The 17,938-nt window shown below is 54.8% G+C and overlaps 1 protein-coding gene across 4 annotated transcripts in view; it reads right to left on the bottom strand.

The window, feature by feature from the left end:
- Positions 1-17,938, bottom strand: part of TXNRD2 (thioredoxin reductase 2) — a 65,918-nt gene that overhangs the window by 22,354 nt on the left and 25,626 nt on the right. For all 4 annotated transcript variants that reach the window (XM_074321836.1, XM_019755885.2, XM_074321837.1 and 1 more), the window contains exons 11-14: positions 16,176-16,350; positions 5,196-5,332; positions 1,775-1,870; positions 922-1,014 (exon numbers count right to left, since the gene is read on the bottom strand). In XM_074321836.1, coding sequence (XP_074177937.1) covers positions 922-1,014; positions 1,775-1,870; positions 5,196-5,332; positions 16,176-16,350 — 501 coding nt within the window. The remainder of the gene's footprint in view (positions 1-921; positions 1,015-1,774; positions 1,871-5,195; positions 5,333-16,175; positions 16,351-17,938) is intronic.

Below are 17,938 nucleotides of genomic sequence, written 5' to 3'. Positions count from 1 at the left end.
CAAAGGGTATTTGGCCATTCAACATTGTGAAACATAAAACAACATTATAAAATGCCATGAACATATGTCCCAGTGTACTTGTGATGAATCAAACAAAAATAGCAAATAAAGTGCTGGGGGGAAGGCTGGCCTGTCAGGCCTGGCCTGTTGATGGAGGAGACCAGGGCGCTGGGGCAAGGGGCAGGCCCTGGAGTCCAGTGACTCATTCCCAAAGGGCACCAAGCCCTGCTGTTGTGACCACATGGGGTCTGGTTTCTAACCAGTCTGCCTGCCAGTTTCTGCAGCAGCAAGAGAAAGCCACATTGAAGGCTTCCAGCATCCAAAGCCTCCCCACATCTTGCTGGGCTACCTGGGGCACGCTTTGTAGCCACCCCCAGGCCATAGGCGGCCGGAGCAGACCCCAGAAACAGCCTTGTCTGATGAAAACCCCGGCCTCCAGGGTGAGTACCCAATCTGGGCTGTCTGGGGCCTTCAGGGACGGGGAGGATCTCAGAGGAGGAGTAGTGGCGGGGGCTGGCATGGGGCGAGGGTGGGACGGGGAAGTTGAGACTGTGGGAACCACAGGGGGAGTCGCAGGAAAGCGAGGTACCTGGGGGCAGGGACAGGTCAGGGCAGGAGGGCAGGGGACAAAGGGAGCAGAGGTCGGAGGGCAGGAGAAGCCTTACAGGTCTAGGGAGACAAGTGCCCCTGTGAGGTGGGCCACACCCTAAGGGCTCCCTAGTTTCTGGGGTTGCCCTCTAATACTCATCTCACAGGCCCCTTCCCGCCATCGTTCTGGGTCCCCATGTCCCACCCCGCTCCTGTCCTGTCCAGCTCCTGCTCGCTTGCTGGGCCTCCTTCGGGAAGGGGGTGTCATGGGGCACGAGTACCACACAGGCGTCATGTTGTGGCACCCCCCTTCTCCTCAGGGCCCTGATTTACCTCCACATGCTCCTCTCCATGGCGTGCCACGGCCTCCTCCTCTGACAGCCCCACGCAGCCATATTCTAGTGGGGTGAAGACTGTTGTGGGGACCTGGAAAGCAGGTTCTGAGTCAGGCACACCCCTGAGAACCCAAGATCGAGCATCCCCACTTGGGCCAAGTCCCCAGATATGCTGGCAGGTCACAAGACAGTGGGTAGAATCACTCACTTGTTCCTGGGCTGCACCCACAAAGCTGAACCTCCCACATGTGCATGCACATACATGCACGCACACGCAAAGGCATGCATACTCCCCTACACAAATGCACATGCAGACATGCACGCACACACACCCACATGTACGTGCGTGCAGATGAGTACACACACCCATATGCATACACATACACAGACATGCACACATACACAGGCGTGCACACACACATGCACACACACAGACATGCACACATACACAGGTGTGCACACACACATGCACACACACAGACATGCACACACACACAGGTGTGCACACACACACGCACACAGACATGCACACATACACAGGTGTGCATGCACACACAACCACATGCACACACACAGACATGCACACATAAACAGGCGTGCACACACACAGACATGCACACATAAACAGGCGTGCGCACACACACATGCACACACACAGACATGCACACATACACAGGTGTGCACGCACACACAACCACATGCACACACACAGACATGAACACATACACAGGCGTGCACTCACACACACCCACATGCACACACACAGACATGCACCACAACCCCACATCCAAAGACGAGCCACAGCCTGCTCCCGGCTGGACCTAGTCTTGTGAAGAGCAGTGAGCACTCACGTTGTCGTAGTCCATCAGGTCTGAGGACTGGCCGCAGAGCCGCTGGGCCAGGAGCCTCCCTGCCATGATAGCTGTGGGTGTCAGCTCAGGCCGCCCCTGATAAAGGAAGGAGGAGCACAGGGTTAGTTCAGCACGATGTCTAGTGGAGTCTGTGCAGTCCCCCCACCACCATCCATCGCCTTCCTAGTAAAGTGTCTCCCTTTCAGAAACTCCCAAGTGCTGTCTGCCACTGGGCCTCTGAGGTGAGAAAGCAGTGCCCAGGGCCCTCGGGGGGTCTGCTGGTTCCCTCCTTGTTCCCTCTCTCCTGCTCTGGGAGACACCTGTGGAGGTGACCCCTTCCCCGGAACAGAAGTGAGCTGTTAATGAGCCCACCATTGTACCCACGGTCACTTGCGGCTTTTCTCTGAACCCCTTTGTGTCAGTGACGTTGAAGAGCTGCCCCCTCGACAAAGCTCAAAAGAGATCCTGCTACTGGTCAACCATTTGCATTCACTGGGATTTGGGCTAAAATGGGCCCTGGAAGTGTTCTGTGTGCTCCTGACATTCAGCTCAACTTGCATGTCACAGCCCATTACAAATCCCAAATCAGAACGCTGCTCTGTCCCAGGGTGTGTCCTGCTGGGGAGTGTGTGTGTGTGTGTGTGTGGGGGGGGGTGACATGGCCCCCCAGCGTTCCTGCACGCGTTGGCCTGGGACCAGCTGCCAATCACCTCTGCAGCAGCAGGAAATGCAGATGTTGTTTGACATTCCAGAAATGAATGGAGATCCACAGAGATAACTCCAGAGAGCAGGCTGTGCATTCCACCAAGCCTGGCTAGGTGCGGAAACCTCCAGGCACATACGCACAATATTGCACTAAACAATGGCCGCCCACGGACCACTGGGGCGTTAACTCTTGTGACTGCTCAGAATGACCTTTCCAAGTGAGCAAACTGAATGTCTGAATAAATAATGCCTTTGCGTGTACCATATGTTTCTAGCAACATGGTCTGAAATATGGTTTCTGTTATGTTGGCACGAAACTGGGGAGACTTTGGGGTGTGGCCCACATCACAGGGGCACGTGTCTCCCTAAACCTCAAAAGGCTTCTCCTACAGCTGACAGAACTCCAACTTGCTCGGCTCCCGTGGTGCGTGGAGAGTGTCTGTGATGCGAACGGCACTCTCTCCCCAGCCCATGGTGCTATCTTAGGGCACAGCTCACAGGATGAACACAGAAGGCCACTACCAGAGAATGCCACGTCCAGGCCATCAGAGATCACACTGAGCAACTGCACTGCCAGGCTACGAGGACCGAATCCACGGGACACTCCAGGACACGGAAAGCCACTCATTTCCATCCACAGCAACAGGCAGATCAGATGGTCAAAGATGGCCTGGCACGAGGACTGGCCAGAGCTCTGACCACATGCCCCAGGCATGCTGCCCCTTCAGTCCCTCCTCTGCTCAGTGATCTGTGCCCCATGTATCATTCCATGAGCCTGGATTGCCAGGGGGCCTGAAGGGCTCAAGTGGCAGCCAGTTGGCTCATATCTGAGCATTGGTCATGGCTGGTGGGTGACCCCTCTGGTACACTGGGGCTATCAGCGACCATGGTGCCCCAGCAGGATGGGTCTGCATGGGGCCGGATGTCTGGGAGGGCAGACTGATGCCAGATGTGCAGGCTGCCCCTTCAGGAACAAAGGGAAGGCCCAGCCTTGTATGCGCCCCTGCCCTGGCCTGTCTCCATGTGTCCATGCTCTCTCGAAGCCCCCAAAATATCATGACCACAGCAGAGGCAAGTGACACTGAGGGAAAGATGGTCCCACAGTGTTGGTGACAACTGCCACCTGTGCCCTCAGCTCCAGAGTGCTCCACCCAGGAATTCACTTAACTTAGATACTGGCCTCCCTACCCCCAGGCATTCCGCAAAGTGGGTTCTGGGGTGTGCGTGGGCATGAGCAATCCTCGCGGAGCTCCCCATGCCCTTTCTAGCGCTGCCACCACTCCCCTCCCATGTCTCTCCTGATCCCTGCCACTAAGCATCTTCTGAATCTGAAATAGTTTACTTATTTGTCATTTGTGACCCCCTACTAGCATGTCACCCTCTACGAGGGCTAGGACGTTTGTCCCTGCAGTGGGCCCCAGAACCCAGATAAGTGCCACAATAGTGGGCACTCAGTCACTACACGACGTAAACTAACACATTAGGTAGGTCCAATAGCATCCCCTCCAAATTCACCTCTGCCTGGAACCTCAAAATGTGACCGTACTTGGAAATAAGGGTCTTTGCAGGTATAATTAAGATAAGGATGGAGATGAGGTCATACTGGATTAGGGGGGGTCCTAAGTCCAATGAAAGGGTCCTGGTAAGAGGCAAACAAGGACACACGGACATCCAAAGGAGCGGCCATGTGAAGATGGGGCAGCGATTGCAGTGTTGCAGCTCCACTCCTGGAAGGTCTGGGGCCATCAGAAGCTAGAAGAGGTGAGGAAAGATCCTTCTCCTAGAGGCTTCGGAGAGAGCACAGCCCTGCCAACACCTTGATTTCAGAATTCTGGCCTCCAGAATGAGAGAATAAGTTTCTGTTGTTCTAAGCCACCCAGTTTGTGGTGATTTGTGACGGCAGCCCGGGAAACTAACATACAGGGTGGTGACGCTGGCAGGTCTCACAGCCAAGAGGCCTGGTAGGGTCTTGGGGGCCGGGTGCCCCTCTTAGTCCCATTTGACCAGGGACCCTCCTGAGCCACCTTGCTTGGGATGTGCTGCACACGTATAGGATAGGCCAACTGTTCTTGAGGCTTTAGGGGCGCAGGGGCCCAACAACTGACCAGCTGCAGGTCTTGCTGGGGGCCCGTGAAGAAGGGAGGAGGGACATTGATTAGATGCCCCCAAGCAGGGGGACAGGGCTTCCACTAGGGATTCACAGGGTGGTGTGTGCCACCCTCTTTCCAGGAGAGAGAGCAGGAAGACCCCTGAGTGGGGTGGGGACAGCCCAGGGAGAGAGCGTGCTGACTTGCTCACAGGTCAGAGGGCAAACTGAGGTGAGGAAGTCTGGCCCAGCACTGTGGGGCCATCATGGCCCCAAGGCTGTGCCCAGCAGCAGCATTTCTAGAGCCCTGCATCTCCAACCCATTTGAGGGGAGGTTGAGGCCTGTGTTGTGGGGTGTGTGAACAGATGTACACCCCTGACGCTGACACAGAGGTTCATGACAGGAATTTGCTAAGGGTGCTCTCAGCCGTTTTTAAGCCTTCCACATCTGCCCTCCATAGAAAGGAAGAACATTCAAGAGAGCAGAAACTGATGCCCAATTCTTCCCAGAAATCGAGGCTTAAAAGCACTTAGGGCTTGGCCCAGAGCTTCTGTGAGTAACGTGTGTCCCTGTGGCTCAGCTGGGGTGGGTGGCTGGGGTGGGGGTCAGGCAGTGGGCACACGCCCTACCTCTGCTGCGTCTCCGATGGCATAGATGTGGGGGACGGAGGTGGCTTCCTGAGCGTCAACCAGGATCTTGTGACTGTCGGGGTTGGTGTTTACTCCAGCCTTCTCCAAATTCAGACTCCTGGTTTCTGGAACTCGACCTGAAGGAAATAAAAATCAAGGCTGAAAGGTTTTCTTTAGCGGTTTTGACCGAGATCCCTTGGTTTATTTAAAACACTTCTCAGAATGTCCACTTAGAATTGGTAAAACATCAAACACAAACATCGTCGAGGGGCTCCTGGCCTCTACGGGCCTCAGACACACACACACGGACTTATGGTACACACACACACACACACACACACACCCCTACATTTGCATGAAGAATCAATGAAAGAATGAAGCAGGACTAGTAGAAATAGTGAGTTACAGAGAGGGATGAAACAGGGGAGGGGACAGAGATGGGAACAGGACTTCTCTAAACACACCCTGTAATACAATTTTCTTTTCTTAATCATAGACACAATTTATATATTCAAAAATAAAATTAAATAAAAAATGGACCTGTAAACAACCTGAAACAAAGGGGCCTGATTGTCTGTGAAGTTGGTAACAGCGCAATAAGAAGGTAATTTGTTTAAGAGACTGTAGGAACCCACATTTTAACTAAACATCCTCACAGGGTTATATCTTAACAATAAACAAGCTGCAAATAGATCTTATGTGTCATTCAAAGAGGACCATTAAAACTCTATCATGTTAAATTTGAACTGGAAATTCATGACTTTTTAAAAAATACAAAGTTCCTGGCTCTGACCATAGAAAGGTCTTGAAGCAGTGATGACCCAAGAGCGATGTGCCTCTAGACTGTGGTCTCTAAACCCCTCCTCACTGAAGGGGCCAGCCCACTCCAGGCCTCGCTGCCTTATGGATGTGGCAGAGCAGCCACAGACACAGCGTGACAGGGCCATGCAGCTGCTAAAGGCATCATGCCCCAAGGGGAAGACACATAATATACACAGCCCATGCCCCTCACAGAAGCTGTGGCTCCTGTCCTGTGTATGCATTTCCTGGCTGGGGGTGTCTCAGTCTCCATGGAGCCTGCCTCTGGGCCCCAGCTGAGCCAACAGCCTCACAAGTGTCCATTCCTGGGGAGGGTGCCCTCCTTCCCACTCTCTCCAGCTCCCATATAGTGCTCCTCCTGCGGGCTTGTATTAGGGGCAGGACAGCATTTCATGGTGGGTTTACGCTGCGATCCTGCCACGAGACTGTGCGTGGATAGGCTGTGGCTTTGTGTCCCCAGAGTCTGGCAGGGGGCTGTCCTCTGGGAGCCACATGGAGGGCAGCTGACCTAGAGCAGGCAGTGAGCAAGTGGGACTAGAAGCCAGGCCTTGTGGCAACTCCGTGCTACAAAGCCCTCAGCTCCATCTCTCCCGTGTGCCCGTGGCACTTGCCCCGCAGACGGCCCTCGCTTTCAGCCCCCAGGTCCTGAGAGAGGACCTGGGCTGACGTGCAGAGCACTCCACACATACAACTTGGTGCAGTCAGCTTGTCTAATCTTGCTCTTGGGTGCAAAGGCCAGGAGGGACAGGGGACAGCGGTCCCCAGGGGCGTCAGCGCTGCTGCCTCTCTGCTGGGTTCCATATATTACAGCCCTGGGCCTCATCATAGCTGAGCTGCCAGCTTTCTCTCTAATTCAGATATGGCCTTGCTGAGCCAGGGCATGGCAAAAGCAGCTCTTCCTGCCTGACCCTAGGCGGGCAGTGGGTGGCCCCTCAGGGACTCCAGAGGCTCAGGGTGATCCCTTGAAGGCAAAGATGAATCGTTTCAAAGGTTTAGTTCCCATAGCTCGTGGCGGCTCAGACACATGAGAGGTCGAATAGCGGGTGGTGCCAATCTGAACATCTGGAAGAGCAAGCCCTGTGAAAGGGAAACCTCGTCTCCAGCTGCTCTCCTGGAGCGGGAAGTCAAAACAGAGACTTGGCTAAGCCGTGCTTCTCATGTTCGTGGGGAGCCGGCTCCAGGCTCTTCACTCTGCTTGGCCACAGGAATCAGGTGCCAGGCAGGCTGGCACCCACTGCTGACCAGACCAGACATGGGTGACCTGAGCCCTGAGACCCCTGCTGATGCCGGCACTTGAATCGTGTGAACGGAGACCCATGAGCATGCAGAGAGGGACATGCCACCCTGGCCAGTGTCCTTCCCAGGTGGCCTGGGGGTCTGACTCTCAGGAAGGGACTGGAACATGCTGAGCCGCAGCGAGGAAGGAGCTGGGCCCCGTGGGCAGGACTGGTGGGGGTCTGCCGGGTGGGCTGAGGGTCCCTACAGGCATGAGGTTCACAGCTCAGCCCTCTGGTTCCTCCCTAGGCCCCTGGTTCTGGGGAGCACTGCATATAGCAGCTCACCAGGGCCCACCTGCTGATAGCTCTGGGGTCGGGCTGGAGTGTCCGAGAGCAAAGCTGGCGGCGCGAGACCAACCTGCTCTGAGGCCGACCACGCTATACCTGAGCTCTCCCCTGTACTCCTGCCTGGCCAGTTACAGGACGCCAAGAGCATTTCCTTGTGCGCCTTATGATAACCATGGTAACTACACACCTTGCTGATGCCAGCCAAACTGCATCCGAGGCCCTAAAGAAAATACAGTAGTCCCCCCCCCCATCCATGGAAGATATATAACAAGACCCCCAGTGGATGCCTGAAATCATGGATAGTACTGAATCCTATATACTATGATTTTTCCTATAGACACGTAGCTTTTCACTTACAGAAAACACTTCACAGCTTCTCTTTGGCATACCCGAATTCCAGCATCACTACCCTTGCGCCTTGGGGCCATTATTAAGTAAAATAAGGGTGACTTGAACACAAACACTGCAATACCACAGGAGTTCACCTGATACCCAAGATGGCTGCTCAGTGACTAACAGGTGGGGAACGTACGTACACAGCATAGAGAGCTGGACAAAGGGATGATTCACATCCTGGGCGGGATGCAGCGGGACCGTGAGAGATTTCATCGTACTACTCAGAATAGCATGCAATGTAAAACTTATGCATTATTTCTGGAATTTTCCATTTAATATTTTCAGACTGCAGTTGATTGTGGGTAACTGCAACAGCAGAAAGTGAAACCATGGATAAGGGGATTACTATAAAGATAAATTTAAAAGTAGTAACAGGAGATAACAACAAATGCATGAATTAGGTGGCCTCCATAGTCCATTTTGAAGCCAGAATTTTTTAGGACATGTTAGGTACATAAACTTGGAACGCACATGGGAACGTGTGAGTCAGACCATTGATATAAATAAATGGATAGCTAGCTGGCTGGACGGGGAGGGGCAGAGAAGTTAAACAGTATATAGCAAAGAAGATGCCTGCACGCGCTCCATTGATGCTTCTAGAATGAACAGTGAAGGAAGAAGGAAGCCACACCAGGCAGTCCAATAGCCCTGAAAAGGGCAGCTGTGCCACATCGGGGTGTGGAGCTATGCCAGCAGGACTTGTGCTAGGTGAGGCTTGGAGTGGGCAGGGGTCCCATACTGTGGGGCCATACCCCAGAGCTGTGGCAGGCTCCACCAGCCCCACAGGGCCACAGCCAGGACACCAGGCCCAGAGCCCCCACGATGGGCCTCACTGAGCAAGCAACCTAGGCAGTGGTGATGGAGGAGGAAGGGACACGCCCCTTCCTGAGTTCTATTCCCATGCTCAGAGCATGGTTGCGTCTCCCCTCAGGTGCCGGGGCTCAGTCAGACGGTGCGGCCCCCACTCAGCTCCAGCCTGGAGCCCCAGAGGAGAGGAGAATAGGTGCCATGGTGCAACCCAGTGGCCAGCCACACAAGCAGGGCAGCTCCGCTACATGAACAGTGCCCAACCCAGGCCAGACCGACATAAATGGCACCAAACAAGGTACAGGCAAGTGTACCAAGTCATGTCCTTGACCATTTTCCTCTTACCCGATGCAAAAATGAAGGTAACACTCCCCATCCCAGCACAGTAGGCCACCCACTTCACATCCCAAGGAATCGCTCCCCTTTTGGCCTGGGCTCTTGGCACCCAGCTTGGATTTTAAGTGCCGCTGAATGGCTGTCTCAGGTGGGACCTCTGGAAGCTCCCACATCTCTGCTCCTTGGACACCACCAGGATGAAGACGGCAGGTCCTCAGAGGAGGGCCATTAGCCAGGTGGGGCGTCCTCAGCGCAGGGCAGGGCAAGGGGCTGCACCCCCAGGGCTCCTTAGGCTATGCTCCTTCTCAAGGGGGAGGGGGCTCAGTGCTGATCTTTGATTACTAGTAAAATTAAATATCTTTTGGCTACACACTGATTAACTGTATTTCCTCTTGGGACTTGTCAGTTCCTATATTTCCTCATTCGCTTATAGACATTTTCATGACTTTCTTGCCTTATAAGAGCTTTTTACGGAATACACATATAACACTCTGCCATTGTTACCGCAAACAATGAGGACATTAAAATTCCAGGTACAAACAAACAGTCTCACTTCCTCCTCAGAGGCTACATCCGCATAAATGTGTGAATGGGCCACACACCTCTGCCCTCAGCTGCCTCTCTCACCAGGCCCAGCCTTGTCTGCTGGCTGGAGTCCCTCTGGGGGACCATGGGACCCCTGGTGTCTCTGAGGTAGGATGGTCCCTCCCTCCCAGCACTCACAACCCAGGACACCCCTGAAGCCCTGGCAGAATCAGCATTCAGCCCAAGTGCTCTCGGTACAGCTGGGCCAAGCCAGTCCTCTTCTGATGGCACTGGGAACCCCACCAGCTGCTGCTCACCGGCCACCACACTCACCCAGCCAGCTGGAAAGGGTTGAAGGCCGAAAACCCCCAGGTGGCTGCTGAGGGTCATTACTACCTGCTCCGCGGGGCACAGGGATGTGGGCAACCGGGCACATGCAGTTTCACGTGCCTCTTTCGTCTGTTATGGGAGGACAGGCATTCCCTACAATTTCATGCCTGCCTGGAGCACATGTTCTGACGAGTGAAGGGCAATCCATGTAACGAGGTAAGATTTAAGTGCCAGCAGGAGTATGACAGGGTGAATGAGGGGCTATAATCAGACAGACGCAACGAGGATATAAAGGAAGCAGCTGGAAGCTCAGTGCTGGGAGGTCGGGGGTCCGGGAGGCTGGTGGGGTGGGTGAGGGCCCAGCAGCAGCTTCACACACAGGCTCATGGAGGGCGACCCTCCTGAGAAGCACATTGCCCCCCAAAGTCAGCCACTCCCACTGGGCCTGGCCTGTGCAGCACCTTGGACCAAGCTCAAAAGGCAACTCATACCTTTGGAACCTCTAGTCAGATTCTCGGAGGCCTACTTTTCAAAAAATGTACTATATATCTCTTGTTATGTTTGAGACTTCAGGCAAAATGACGATAACAGTAAAGGGCTTCTTTTATTTTCTCCAATGGCCCCTTCTCAGTGAGCCCCAGGCCCCAAACACAGCTGTGAGCCCCCTGGGGACAGGGGAGATCATCTACCAGGCTGGCCTCAATGTCCCAGGCAGGGCTCAATGCTTACTAAATGAATGAATGAGCCCCTGGAACTTAGCGTGACCAGCGGCAGGCTGCTCGCTGCAACCACCAGCACCCACCAGCGGTCCCCAGGCTGTCCTGAGGGAGTCTTTTACCTGGAAGGTCCCTTGGACAAGTAGGGTGAGCTTACCTCCTGGGGAGCACATGGACCTTTCTATTCAAACCTGTGTGTAAGCACTGACATTGTATAAAATAAACCACATGGGCCCCTAAAACCACTACAGTCAGCCCCTTGGACTCGACAGAAGCTCCAGCTTTCGGCCCACGGGAGCCCCCAGGAAGGAACAAGCTCTGTGGCACATGGCAATTACTGTTTTAACAATTATAGATAGAAATATAATTTTCCCACTGGTTGGCTGTTCTGACTGGCACTTGTAGAATTTAATTGGCACATATTAATATGTACACACAGTGCCCATTTATCTCCAGAAGAGCTTTCACTGAGGGTTGTTTTTCTTTTATCCTAATTGGTTTCCACTAAGTTCTAATCATAAATCCTGAATTTGACTTGGCAAACAAGATCCCACCTGACATTCGTAAGCATGGAGGCAGGCTGCTGGGTCTGGTGGCTGGGGGGTCGGGGGGGGGGGGGAAGGTGACCCTGGACATAGGAAGGAGCTGGCTTGCACGCCTGGCACAGCTTACCACCCCTGGCTGTGTGGGGGATCCCAAGCAGAGTGCATGAGGCCAGTCTGGGAGCACAGGAAACTGTCCCACTTCCCCCTCTTGGATTTTGCGATGGGTTAGTACCATCGCAAGCAGGGGCGGAGGGAGAGGAAGGCCACTGAGCCAATGCCACTGGCTGCTTCAGGAGCAGTGGTGTACTTCCTGGTGGCCACATGGTGTGGTGAGGAAGGCCCTGGCCATTTCCCTGGGCCTATGGGAGGTGTCTATAGGCATGAGCTCCACAAATGCCTTTTCCTCCAAAAACAAGCCACATACAAGCAGATTTGGGTCTCTCTTGATGTCAGTAACTACAAACTTTACATTTGCACTAAAACAAAAAGGCGTTAGACTATCAGAAGGAGAGCTGTGCATTCTTCCAGGCTGTCTGCTCTACCAGAGCAAGGAAGGGATGGGCACTGGGTGAGCTGACACGTCTATCACAAAGCAGTCTTCTGTGTGTGACCTGTCAGCCAGGCCACGACAGAGGCCCCACCGGGAAGAACACAGCCACACATGTGCTTTTCTACAGTCACTGTAAGATGCAGTCCGGGATTAACAGGCCTGGTGGCCTTGGACCGGGGCTTCTCCCAGCCAGGTGGCATCCATGGTCAGCCCACCAGCTCCTCCACCCCATCCCCGGCCTTCAGGAGGAGCGAGCGCCCTGGACTGCCTCTTCCTTCCCACTGGACTCAGAACACTCCCAGCCACAGGGGCTGGGTTCTGTTTTGCCTCCTGCTTCCTCGCCTGCTGCCTGGCACCGGTGGGGGAAATTCCTGAGACTGGCGTGGGCCGTGTCTGTAGCATGGTGGAGCCAACAGATGAACACAGTTGATTGAGGACGGCTACCACGTACACTAGTCCCTGGGGCAGAGAGAGGAGGCCCAGGCCACAGTCCATCCTGGGCAGACGTGCTCCCCTCCCGGGCATGGTGGTCCATGCACGCAGGCTGTGTGGGTGGGCTGTACTCTACTCAGAGTGGCTCATGGTGGGAGCCTCAGTGTGGGAGATGGATGGAAGTCGGAAAGCTGGGCCTCCAGTGCCCGAGAGCCAGAGACTGCTGCCTCCCTTTACACTATCTTAGAGGCTCAGAAGTGACCCAACCATGGGTGGTACACACAGGGGAACAACAGCTCTTCTGTTGAGATAAAGCTTGAGAAATGGAAATGGCGTTAGGGGCTGATTCCCTCAGCTCTCACTCAGCGGACTGAGGGGGTTCCTGAGGCAGGTCTAGGACAGCCCTCCCGGCACTACAGACACTGGAAACACAGCCATCTGGGCTCTTCCAACAGTGAGCAGAACTCCCAGGGCCCAGGGATGGACACACCACAGCCTTCATCCTTCCCTGAGTGAGGGACAGAGAAACTTCCTAAGAGGCTTGAGATGCTGAGGGGCAGGGGACGGTTTAGCTCCAGGCTTTAGGTCTTCCAGGCTGTAATCCAGATGCCCTCCATCCCTGCTTTAAAACAAAATCTAAGCTAAACTAAAGCCGACCTTTAGCCTAGAAGCATTTACACTCGGAGTGTCCACTCTGACGCCTGTCTTAACTCCCACTCCCCCAAAGAGCCGGGGATTCAGGACACAACTGGTTAACTGTGCAGGGTGAATTCGAGCCCGCGGCAGCGCAGGCTGACTGTCTTCACTCAGCACTGTAATCGGCACATCTGCAGACAGGAAATCCTCCTCGCTGCGAGTTCCCAGTCTATTATCTGAGACACCTGGTGTGGGTGGGTGATTCAGAGACAAACAATGAGTGGGCCCCCTGCACAGCAATTAACTGCTTTAACTGCTAATGTGTTTAATCCACCACGTGGAGATCAAGGCTGCGCCAGGAAGAGGCTCAGAGTCCTCGGCTTCCAGACTGCAGGGCTGACTTTGCCATCCCTGTGTCCACTGTCCTCACTGGCGGTGGCCCAGGCATTGGGTACATGGGCAGCCAGGCCAGACAGGCTCTCGGCCTCACAGGAGCTCCTTGCAGCCTTCAGAATGTGTCCACAGGACATGAGGGGCGTCCTTCCCCTTTGTTTTTAACTCATGTCAAAGCCCAGCTTGCTGCTGGGGTGGGATGTCCGGTCCAAGAGTTCTTTGTTGCGCCAGCCCTGTGGCCCCCAAGGCGTTTTATTTTAACCTGGATTGGATCATTCTTTATTGCAAGTAGAAATAGTGCCTGGTTAAAGGCTTACGGGGTAAACCAGCAGAAACATTCCCAGTTGTTAAACTGGGAAGTGGCTCTTGATGTTTACAAAACCTGGCCCGGGAGCGAGCAGCAAAGTCAGCACATGCCCGTGCAGCCCCAGAAGGCGTGCCAGAAACCGCCGCCACCACAGCGCCGCCTCGGGAAGCAAGGTCAAAGGCCAAGGACTGTGAAAAGCTTCCACCCCCAGCATCAATCACTCCGGGCAGACTGTCTGGGGATGCTCTTTTTGAAACTACAAAAAATAAAATGGACACCCGGTGGAGGAGGGCAGGCATGCACGCCTGGGGCCTTGCTTGTCGCCCACCAGGCCCTGTCTGCAAGCTGGGGGACCCTGAGGCTTTCGGAGGGCACAGCCCCTCACCATGCTCCTGCCATCAGCATGGGCTCAGCCGACAGTTCTAGGTGCAGCCTGCACCTCAGTGTAAAGGTCGAGACCAGGGATGTGTGTGCGTGAGGCACACAGAGAGACATCTGGGGATGAAGGGCGAGCGCTGGGGTGCAGATGGGAGGGGAGAAACATGCTACCTCCCTGTTTAGAATGGAGTTTAAGATATTAACCATCATTTACATTTCTGGGTCTCAAGAGTCTTTCATAGTGTTCATATAAACCTGCTTAAATTTGACTTTTACGATTGGATCAAGAATATTTCCTTTGGGGCCGGCCCGGTGGCTCAGGCGGTTAGAGCTCCGTGCTCCTAACTCCGAAGGCTGCCGGTTCGATTCCCACATGGGCCAGTGGGCTCTCAACCAGGTTGCCAGTTCAATTCCTCGAGTCCCGCAAGGGATGGTGGGCTCTGCCCCCTGCAACTAAGATTGAACACGGCACCTTGAGCTGAGCTGCCTCCCGGATGGCTCAGTTGTTGGTTGGAGCGCGGGCTCTCAACCACAAGGTTGCCAGTTCAATTCCTCGACTCCCGCAAGGGATGGTGGGCAGCGCCCCCTGCAACTAAAATTGAACACGGCACCTTGAGCTGAGCTTCCGCTGAGCTCCCGGATGGCTCAGTTGGTTGGAGCCTGTCCTCTCAACCACACGGTTGCCGGTTCAACTCCCGCAGGGGATGGTGGGCTGTGCCCCCTGCAACTAGCAACGGCGGCTGCACCTGGAGCTGAGCTGCGCCCTCCACAACTAAGACTGAAAGGACAACAACTTGAAGCTGAACAGCACCCCCTACAACTAAGATTGAAAGGACAACAATTTGACCATTGTTCCCCCAATAAAGTCCTCTTCCCCTTCCCCAATAAAAAAAAAAAAAAAAAAAAAATACTCAGTTAAAAAAAAAAAAAAAAAAAAAAAAAGAATATTTCCTTTGGTAATTTACTGAATTTTGGTCAAGAGGCACTACATTCACTCCAGGGCATTTTGGATCTTTCCCTTGTTCCTTAAATTTGTTCTTGACCGGACAAAAGTGAAGAGCGCTGACTCCTCCGGGGTTTAATTCACCTTCTGATTTCCAGTCATTCTGAGCAACTCATGAAAAATAGGCTTTTCAGAAGCACATTGCACTGTGATGCAGCCCTTCTTCTCCTGGAGCTTCCCCACCTCAGGGAGCCCTGGGACCTCCTGACCAGGTCTTGACAAACGCTGACAGGACAGCGCACCAGAGTGACAGCCCCTCTGAGAGCTCAGTAACCAGGGGCTTCCCTGACCTGAAGCAGATGACAGTCCTGGTAGCTACATGGATTCCAAGCCCAGGCTCACAGAAGAGGGACAAGTGACCAGGCTCAGGGCCGACGGAATCCTTCAAAGTGGAACTACCAAGAATGAGCAAGACCTTGACTGATCCCACTTTTAACATGCAAGTTGATGGGTGCTTAGGAAAACAACACTGTAACCCCAGAAGCCACAGGTATCAAGGCAGAGGGATGTCCCAGCAGGTACGCCGTGCTCACACTCTACGCACCCTTACTAACAAGACCCGTCACCCTCTGTGCAGGGAGCCCACTCACAGCACCGACGTGCCCCAGCTGTGATCAGCCTCCTGATGGCGCAGTGTCTGGGCTGCCTACTCTCTCTGTCCAGTTCGAGGCCAGGGTGCCTTTCCTTGAAGCCCATTCCCTACCTACAGACCAGCCCAGGCCCAGGCCCAGGTCCTGGGTGAGGGTCTCCCCACTCCCTCCCAAATCCATACTCTCCACGCTTCTCTTCATGGGGGTGGCCTAGGGAGTGTGTCCCACAAGGTCAGCAGTGGGCTAGTTCTACGCAGCCACACTTGCCCAGCCTTTGCCCCTACTAAAAACTACCCCAGGGCCTCTCAGAGAACAGGAGACTGGGGACACAGCCCATGCCTGGCTGGGAAAGGACTGAGGCTTCTGCCTCATCACTGGATGCTATCTTTGGAAGTCTGCAAAGCGTGACCTCTGGAAAGGGTGGTGAAATGCCCCCTCCTAGCACGCGATGACCTGCGGCGCTCAAAGCAACCTACTAGGAAGTATCTGAAGCAATCCCACGAGACTTTGCAACAGCCCAAGAGGTACACTCTATAGCAGCCAAATCACTGGACAGCCAGCAAGAGAAAGGAGGCCCTGGAGGCGGAGAGAAGGGAAGGCGGGCCTCTGGTCTCCCAGTGGGGCTTGTGTACATTGGATCGCACACCCTTACCTATGGCCCACAGGACGGTGTCGAATGTGCCCATGTCCTCCCTGCCCGATGCAAGGTCCTTCCAGGTGACCTGAAGCTGGCCATCCGGGAGCTTCTTCACTCTTGAGGGGGTGCAGCCCCTCAGGAACTGGGTACCGTGAGAAGCCATGTGCTCCGTGACCAAGGACGACATTTGCTAGAAAGCATAAGAGAACACCCTGTGAGGACCAAGTGGCAGTGAGAATGTCTCACTGATGACTGGGAAGAGAGGACCTGGCCCCCTGCCTGCGTGAAAAGGCCCTGAGGGCAGGAGGGCAAGAGGGGTCTGTCCAAAAAAGAGGGTTCGGTGCCCCCACCCCTTCTGCGATGTGGTCCCAAGCAGACCACCCCCACCTCCGGGTCCCCTTGCTTTCTGAGGAGCTGAGGGCTGAGCTGGGTCTCAGAGCATCTGGTGCCGCTTTCCCCCAACCCCCAGCTCCAAATCTGAGGACCCTGGGCCCTATGGCTAGGTTGCACTTGAACTTTGGACACTTCTTTGGATGCTAATTAACTGTCTTGAGTGAAAGCTATGACAGAGAAGTACCCCCTTCTCCTGGGGGCTCCAACCTGCCTGAAAGAGATGGCGCTCTGTTCCCTACCCTCCCTCCATTGAGTGTGGTCAGCAACTGTGCCATGGAGAAGCTGGGACAATAGTATGTGGGCACCTATGGTCCCTGCCAAGAAACAGGAGTAGTGAGCATAGTGGGGGGAGGGTCTGGGGCATCTGCAGAGAGGGCTCCTCGCTCCCAGCCCAGGAGGCTCTGCACCCCTAGGCTGCAGAGTGGAAGCCCAGTCTCCAGGGCCACTGTGTGTCCTTGTCACAGAGGCAGTCAGCCACAGCTTCTTTTTTTCAGGAGAAAATAAAAATCACTGTTTAAATCCTCTGATATCTGCTCCGATGAGCAAGCTCACTTAGGGACTGGCTCACCATGAGACTCCTGCCTGTCTGGGACTGTCACCCTGGTCGCAGGAACAGGTAAGTAGGCTGTCCCTCCTGGATCCCTTTGGACAGCTGGTGGGCCTGGATGTCCACGTTACAGTTAGAGGAGGAACTGCTGGACCCTCTCAAGCCACAGCGTTGGTCCACCGCCCCTAGGCCACCGCCCCTAGACCACCCCTAGGCCTGTCACCGGGGCTGCGCGTCCTTCTCGCTGAGGCATGGCCTCGGTCACCTGGCCTTGCCACTGTGCCTCTTCCAGGGCACACCTGGAGACTGCTGCCTTTCCTTCTGACTCTCTCACCTGAGGGACCCCACCATCTGGATATCAACAACATGTATACTCCACCCAGGTACCAGACTGCCCTCCCCCTGCTTCTGACACCTCCGAGGCACTTCTCCCACCAGGTGGGCTTTAGCTCCCACCACCAACTTGGCCCACCAGCCCAGCCTCGCTCACTCCAGCCCCTCAGCAGGCCCAGATCTGCCTTCTTTTCGCCTCCTCCATGGGCCGCTCTCTGGGAACTGCACCCCCTCTTGTCTCCAGCTTCTGCCTCGGCTCAGGGCCAAGGCTGGTCCTGCCAGCAGCCCTCATCCCTGCAGCCCCTCTGCCTCTCTGGCATCATCTCTGCTGCATCTGGCCACAGGGCCTTCTCATGGCTCGTCTGCTGCCTGGCTTCTCCCTGTAGCCTGGGCTCAGAGACCTGCTGTAGATGCTGTGTCCCCTTGGCAGGCACTCAGAGCCTCTGTGCTGAGTAAAGTGATAGACGAGTGTGACAGCCAAAGGGCAAATGGCACACAGTGGGCA

The sequence above is a fragment of the Rhinolophus sinicus genome, linkage group LG16 (genome assembly GCF_036562045.2).
Source record: "Rhinolophus sinicus isolate RSC01 linkage group LG16, ASM3656204v1, whole genome shotgun sequence".
In the NCBI taxonomy this organism is placed as follows: domain Eukaryota; kingdom Metazoa; phylum Chordata; class Mammalia; order Chiroptera; family Rhinolophidae; genus Rhinolophus; species Rhinolophus sinicus.
Note: the sequence above shows the minus strand (reverse complement) of the source record. Positions and strands in the feature narration are given on the sequence as shown.